Source organism: Tiliqua scincoides, chromosome 4 (genome assembly GCF_035046505.1).
Source record: "Tiliqua scincoides isolate rTilSci1 chromosome 4, rTilSci1.hap2, whole genome shotgun sequence".
Lineage (NCBI taxonomy): Eukaryota > Metazoa > Chordata > Lepidosauria > Squamata > Scincidae > Tiliqua > Tiliqua scincoides.
This window is the reverse complement of record NC_089824.1, coordinates 177,166,924-177,174,908: the sequence shown is the minus strand read 5'-3', so window position 1 is coordinate 177,174,908 and position 7,985 is coordinate 177,166,924. Positions and strand designations below refer to the sequence as shown.

The following is a 7,985-nucleotide window of genomic DNA, read 5'->3' as shown; positions in this document are numbered from 1 at the left end:
TCTGGTAATCCAGCGCGTAGACATACACACACATGCTGCTTCTCTAGCTGACTCTACGCACTGAGAAAATGCACTATAGCATTTGAGAGGTCACTATAGCAGATGGAGATTCCTCTGCATGTAATTGTGTCTTCCAGCTCCTGTAACGAAAAGTGAAGATTATGAGAGTTGGATTTATGCAGCTGGAAGATTTGTTTCCCCAGCTCCTTCCTGCAGAACATACAGTCTGCATCTTTTTAGGCTTGCTTCCCACTTACCAAGGACTGCAGCTTTCAAGGAGAAGTGAGTAATGGGGAGAGGGAATGGGGATGAAGAGATAGTGTGGGGGGGGGGGCAGATCAGCATGCAGAAATGTGGACATTGTGTATTAAGCTTGCTATTTTTTTTTCCTCAAGGAAGAATCCAGGTTTGTAAGACTACAGTATAAGCTACCTCCTGAATATTGTTAATACAAAGCTGCGATTCTTTGGCAGCTGAGGGAAAATTCCATGCTGCTTAGAGGTCATGAGGTTGTAAGAGAATGTGTGTGTATATTCATATCTATATCTATTTTAATGTTTTGCCTGGATAATTGCTTCCTTCGCCTGTACCCAGTTTTTAAGATGCCATTGGAGATTAGGCAGAACTGTTACTGAAAAGAAGTGGGTCACTTTTTTGAGTCATTTTTTAAAACCTGTGTGAAAGCTTTGGACTGCGCCATAAAATGTTTTGGTCATGTGACAACCACTGTTGTTTGTTCAGTTTTGTGGGTATTGCAGGTCACATTTCTGGATCTTAAAGCCAGAATGTGCTGTACAGAACCCTTACATTGTTTATTTATCTGCACACTACTACATGTGCTTGGAGCAAGTGCTTGTACACCACAAGAGAGACATGCAGTAGTGTTTCTCCAGTGCTAGATGGCATCCAAATGCCAAAGAATGAGATGTGATATTTTTCAAGGTGCTTTATGAACATTATGTCTGGATGTTACCAAAGATCCTTGGACCTTCTGCGTGCAAAACCCAGTCCATGTCACTGAGCCATGACCCTTCCCAATGTTTCTGTGTCAAAGAAATCAGAGCAGACTTATTGTTATATGCTTGCAATAATCATTTAGGAAACCCAGTGGCTAATAGGCTGACCTAAAGAGGAAAAAAGATATAGTAGTATCACTGGGGAAGTCCCCAAGAAGTGTAAGTTTAGGGAGGCATATGTTCAGATTTCTTAAATAGTTTGTGATCAAGGAATAGCAGTGTGATCAACAGCATGAGAAGCCATAATTTCTGTCTGGATTTACAGTCTTCTACTTAGTCAGTCTAGGAAATGTTGGGGTATTAGGAAGCTAAAGTGAGCAAATTAGGATTAAAATGCTATATGGAGTTGTCAGGTGTTACCTTGTATAAAAATGCAAGAAAAGTTGCAGTATTGGCTTAAGATGTCTGAAACTCATAACAGCCCAATCCCAAACCGTTCTACTCAGAAATAAATCCCACTGTATTTATCGGGGCTTACTCTCTGGAAAGTGTTCACAGGACTGCAGTTTCAATCAATTCCAGGCCTCTGTTTCTTGAAGCATTAGGTTCCAAAAGTAACATACATACGATATTCTGCGCTACTACATATAGGCATGTGAAGCAATTGTCTATGTGACAGAGGTTGAGGAGAAGTAATTTTTCAGCAATTTCCACTTATAACAGGGCAATGATAATAATCCTGTGAAACAGACCAGTTCCCGTTAACAGGATGCTTTTCAAATCAAGACTGCAGTTGAGCTCGCTTCAGCCAGGGCCATATTTGTGTATTGTGTAATTTGGGAGATTTCCCTTGAACAACTTCTTTTGTACATTATGTACAAAATGTAAATAATCCTTCTTTGTCTGTGACTGATTTTTAAATAACTATAAAAAGTGATAATATTCAGTAATCTGCAGCTGTCCTCCTTAACAGTTCCTCTATCTGGGTATTTGAAGACCATTGAGCGGCAAACTACACATTACACAGACTATGTGCATAAGAAATCTTTAGTGACCTTTTTTTTTTAAACATGAAAAATGGTTTTGGAATGGTGCTACTTGTGCAATGGAGTAGCAGGGCATGTGCATACAGTATGCTTAACCTTTCCTTGCTTCTTATTTTTCTGCTCCAAATCATTACCCAGCTGCCCCCCCTTTCCTGCCTGTGGAGTTCTGGGTGATTTTTAGAAGTAAACCTACAGGGGGTGGAGTGGGAGGAATTGTCTAGAGCAGGGGTGTCCAAAGCTTTTGGCAGGAGGGCCACATGGTCTCTCTGACACTGTGTCGTGGGCTGGGCAAGGCTGGCCTTTCCTTTGCTGCTGCTACTGCATCACAGATGTGAAACAACCAGCAGTGGAGGGAACCCTCATCCACAGCTCACGTGAGATGTCAAACAGTTGCCCTCACGCTGAGAGCAGTTGTGTCGGGCCAGCGTGGGCTCCAACAAATCTCCAGAGGGCCAGAGGCTCATTGGAGACTGGGGGCTCCCTGAGGGCCACATTGAGAAGCCTTGAGGACCGCAAGTGGCCCCAGGGCCGGGGTTTGGGCACCCCTGGTCTGGAGGATGAGCTGAAAATGGTCAGCAAATAAAGATTAGACATATCCCGCCCCCTGCTGAAAATAATCTCACCCTGAATCTGATTTGCATGTTTAAAAAGTGGTCTCCAGAACTTCATAGTGTACTAGAAACAACACATTATACAGTGTCGTTTGTCCTTTCGGATCATCATATCAGGGTTGCTGAGCTCAGGATTGTTAATCTTCTCGCCTACGTTAATATGAAATAGAATCATTCGCCCATTTCCCATCACCCTGCTTACTATCTTAAGTCATTTGCTACTTGCCCCAGTCTAGCCCAGAGCTTCCAGCATTTCCTCTACCAATTATTTCCCCTTTGCGCTGGTTTGGTTTCACTCCTACTCCTTGTCAGGTATCGGCTTGGCTGACCATGTAATCTTTTTAAGGATCAATTTTTAGGAAGATCGCTAATGAGACACAGCAGGAGATCAGCTATACTCTCCCCTTAACATGGTTCATTTGTTCTGATTGGGTCTGTGCAACATATTCCTGTAAAACTTATAGTTCAGTGAAGGCTAAGAATAGCATGAGGCCAAATGACTACTACAGAAGAGGGGAAAAATAATATGAAAACAGGATCAGGACTAAGAACATAGGCTCACAACAAGGGAACTTAAAATAGGGAGAAGGGCAAAAAAAAACTTGATCCATTTCTTGTAATGAGGCAGCCCTCATGAATAGTCTAAAGGCTTGAGGGGCTTTGTTATGTGACCCCTACCTTTCTTGGAAAAAAACACCAGAAAAAGGACACTTAGGCTGCAATCCTATCCACGCTTTCCTGGGAGTAAGTCCCATTGAACACAGTAAGACTTACTTCTGAGTAGACACACATAGGCTTGTGCCCTAAAGCATTTATCTACTTCTATTTACAGAAGCTTGCATACTGCAGGAGCTCAGCTCTTTGCAGGGCAGTTAGCAGCTCTCTGATTTTTGAATCACCTCAGGACTCTAGGCAAGTTCTGCCTCAAGTTTGACCAGGGCAGGCCCATCAGGCAGCATGTCAAATGCTGTCATCATCCCCCTTCCTGATAATGTGCCCACTTCTCTCTCTCTCTCTCTCTCTCTCTCTCTCTCTCTCTCTCCCTCCCTCCCTCCAGTGATATAGCTCAGCACTGTAGTCCTCTCCTCAATTCCTCTTCCTTTCTGTCCTCTTCTTCCTTTTCCAAGGAAGAGCAAAGGAGGTAAGTAGATGGCCAGAGATGGGTACTCCTCACCAATCTGTTGCCTGAGGCAGCTAGTTCAGTTTGCCTCATGGGTGGGCTAGCACTGCATGTAATTGGTCCAACTGGCCTGCTTGTCTGATGCTAGACAAAAGGGAAGCTTGTAGCATCCCAGAGGCGAACCCATGTTGGCATCCTTCAGCCTCGGAAGACTATGGTATTGCGCTCTGAATGGTGGTTCTGGAACAGAGTGTCCTCTCCAGTGCACGAAGCCTGGGTAAAGTAGGTATGGAGGATAGGCTGTTACCCATGCAGCAAATCCCCCCTCTCCACGTCGCTGAAATGGTCCAATGGAAAGGCAGAGGCCAATACGGTTGGTTCCAGCAGCATCGCAGAAGTTGCCAGAACGTGACTGTTCAGCCATGAACTGCCTCAGGGACTCCGGCTCCGGATTTTGCCTCGAGGTTGACTCCTGAAGCCTTTTCCATAACTGAATGTAGCCACAAGGCAGTGGAGGTTTGGGATCAGAGTTTTCCTTCTCTCAGATGAGCTGCCTTCCCAGGCTAAGGAGTCCCATCTACCCGGTGGCTGTTTAGTCGCCTCTTACAACAAGTACAGCCAAACCGAGGGCCTATTCTTATCCCCCAGCCCCCAGAGGAGAACCACACAGATTAAAAAGGTGCAAGGCAAAGTGTAGCTAAAACTGCAACAAGCACCTTGGAAGAAAAGAAGCTAGAATGCAAAGAGAAGAGAGATGGAACTAACCCCTTTGGACAAATATATCAGGGCTTTCTCCCATTTCTCTCAATAGCCTAGGAAATTCCAGAGCATCTTCATAGTCTACTTTAACCTATTTCTTCCTATGCTTGAATCATTTGTTTGCAGTATTTTCTAGGTGAAAAAAAAGCGGAGGTTGGTTTTCTTCTGTCTGTGGCGGTTGCCATGGTAGGGAAACTGTTCCATTTGATGTGAGGTCAGAAAATGCCAGACAGATACAGTTAAATGAAATCACATTGGCCAGCTGGTTCATGCAAAACAGGAACACTGCCAGCGCAAGGTTTTATTGATGATGTACAAGTCAGGGTGGTTTCTGCATTACAGGCTTCCTGAGGGTCAGTGCTTTTTTAGATCTTTGCCAATGCCAGCTGCATAAGTGCATTCAATGTGACAGCAACTGTTACCCTGCACTTGCCCAATCTTGTCTGATCTTGGAAGCTAAGCAGGGTCAGGCCTGGTTAGTACTTGGATGGGAGACCGCCTGGGAATACTGGGTGCTGTAGGCTTATACCATAGTCTTTCAAGACTGAAGGTTGCCAACCAACCAGGGTTCAGGTGAGCACCATGAGGCCATGCTTTATGTGTTCGCATATTAGGCACCTTCATAGAGACTGATTTTTGCTTGCAAACTCCTCCCTTTGGTGCCCACATTGGGGAAACTTATTCCTTGGTAACATGCAGTTCCAACCTCAGTTAATCACATAGGCCAGTGACTTCAAAGTCAACAAACAGGAGCGTTATTCAGGTTTTGGATGAGCAGCTGGAGTACAGCACAGAAGAGCAAGTGCTTCCTTGGGGGAAATGGTTGTGTGTAGCCCATGTAGCTTCTTGGGACATTTCCAGCATCATACTGAATGTCGGCCATAGCTTTTTCATTAAATACTCTTTATTAATTAACAACTGAGATGCACATAAATTCTAGTAAGAAGTGATGCTTTTTGGGGGGGAAAGGAAAGGTTTCTGAGATTACTAGGATATCCCTTAACATTCAGACAGAATGTGATGTATGAATACAGATTACACACATCTGAGCCCAGATTGTTACCAGCTAATAAATACGGATTCTGGCAAATGGAAAGTAAGAGTATAGAGATCCCATGGAGAGAAAAAAAGCATAGTTTCCAGATCACTTTATTGAACCCTCCTCTTTCTGGCATGGTGTTTTCCCTTTTCCTAATCATGTGGGGGGAGTGTCAGACAAACTACTTCCCATACACAATCCAGATGCTTCCCCCCACCCTAATGTGATTTTTAAAAAAGGAAGGCATGTTGGAGGGAAGAGTAGGGCATGTGTGATCCCACTCCTAATTGCTCAGAGAGGGAACAGTTGAGTTTGGCACATTTCACTCAAACCTTGAAGCCCTGGCAAAGCAGGGTGACAGTAACTACAGGGAGACAGTCCTATATGTGTACAGTTGTATGGGGCTCCATGCTGATGTTCAGCTGAATGGGCACTGGTCCCTCCCCAGCATGCAGCACCCTGGAGATGTCTTATGAACTAGGCTAGAGGTGATCATTTAACACTGAGTAGTAATTTTCCACCATGTGCATGTAACAACTTGGCCTGCTGCTCATCCACAATGTTCTGCCAAGTGCTGAGGATAATTTTACTAATTCCACATATTGCTGCAAGGTACAAATGTGTGTTTTACGTGCTCTTCACCAGTTGACAGGATGTTAGAGATTAGCAGCCTGCCGAATGGCTCTTTGTGCATATGTTGGTGCTTTGCCATGTGACAAACAGTCATGTAACTTGGGAACACGCCTTAAAAAAAAATCAGATTTCCAGCAGTTTTTGCCCTTGCCATTATGGTACATTTTTTGCCCTTGACTTTATGGTGTTTTTCAATAGCTCGTCACTTGCTGTGACTTGGGGACACTGCACAGCTCAGGAGCTATTACTGTATGTATTTGTTTTTGGCTAATAACAGTGGAGGGAGCATCAGGCCTGCAGCATCTGCTCATCCCTGGAAGGGAATTACTGTTCACTTTTGGATTAGAATGGCAATGGGGGGGGGGAGTTTATCTCATATTTTATCCATTTCCAGCTGAGAAATGATAACATTTATGGAATTTTATAATATGTTTACTTCTGTGGGCTACCTTAAGTTTTCTCATGAGAAGAGAAGTGGGATATAAAGTCAAAAAAGGAGCACATAAAATATATGCTGCATGAGACCTATATATGAAACCATTCACTTATGCCACAGAACAGTCGGTCACATTCTCCTGAACATCAATTATTATTTTGCAACTTCCAGTATCTCACAAATCAAGAAAAAACCCTTCCATTTTCAACACTGCCATCATCATTTTATGGGTGTGTGTGTGTGTGGGGGGGGCTGTTTATTTCCCCTTTCCAGCACTAGAACATACATCTTTCCTGATCATTAAAAAATATTTTAAAAATCTTGTTGGTTTCACTTACCTGCTGTTATTGTTAGACAAGTGAAACTGACAAAATCTTTTTTGGTTGAGGAAAACAGTTCCTCCCCCAGTGATACCTCATTCTGAATTAGGATTAGAAACAGCAGTATGTGGCTGTTTCTGAAGGAGGATCAGCTAAAGGCAAAAAGGTGGTCGAGGCCCTGCTTTGCTGGAAAAATGTGGGGAAATTGCCTATATTTCATGTCAAGAGGATAATAGCAAGGCCATTTCCTGAGGATCGCGGAGACTGTGGTAGCATTCAGAATCCATTACAACCCCATAATAAACCTGGAGCAACCTGCATGAGTGAACGTAGCCTATACCAATGGTCTTCAATCTTTTTTGTGCCAATAAGTATGAGACTGGGGATCCATTGTCAATCATGCCCCCTTTCTGGGACCCTATCTTCCTACTCCCCACTCCCGTTGCCACCCACTTCCCGCCCTCTGTTACGCCCTCCCAGCGCTGTTCATTGTAATTAAATAATCTTACTGGAGATAGCAGAAAATGTTCCCATGAAGCCTGGCACTAGTGAAAGCTCCCCCTTTACCTGGTGATTCTCTAGTCCAGTGGTCTTCAACCTTTTTCATTCCCGGTCCCGGAAGTTGCTACAACCCCACAACTGAGGCTTCGCAACCCCAATGGGTTGCGAAGTGACCCAACGAGATAACAAGTCCATGATTGAAGAACACTGGTTATTGTTTTAAAAGACCCTGGGACCTTGTTCATGTGAACATCCTTCAGTCTCGGAAGACTATGGTGTCACGCTCTGAATGGTGGTTCTGGAACACAGTGTCCTCTCCAGTGCGCGAAGCCTGGGTAAAGTAGGTATGGAGGATAGGCTGTTACCCATGCAGCAAATCCCCCCTCTCCACATCGCTGAAATGGTCCAATGGAAAGGCAGAGGCCAATACGGTTGGTTCCAGCGGCGTCGCAGGAGTTGCCAGAACGTGACTGTGTTCAGCCATGAACTGCCTCAGGGACTCCGGCTCCGGATTTTGCCTTGAGGTTGACTCCTGAAGCCTCTTCCATAACTGGATATAGCCAC

The 7,985-nt window shown here is 44.4% G+C and overlaps 1 protein-coding gene and 1 pseudogene across 2 annotated transcripts in view; both read left to right on the top strand.

Annotated features, from left to right (window-relative positions):
* Window positions 1–7,985, top strand: part of KLHDC8A (kelch domain containing 8A) — a 28,692-nt gene continuing 20,707 nt past the window's right edge. Inside the window, exon 1 of one of the 2 annotated variants that reach the window (XM_066624153.1) lies at window positions 1–282. In XM_066624153.1, the coding sequence (XP_066480250.1) occupies window positions 162–282 (121 nt within the window). In that variant the 5' untranslated portion in view covers window positions 1–161. The remainder of the gene's footprint in view (window positions 283–7,985) is intronic. The other variant, XM_066624152.1, reaches the window with a different exon arrangement.
* On the top strand, window positions 4,900–5,016 carry LOC136650297 (5S ribosomal RNA; annotated as a pseudogene).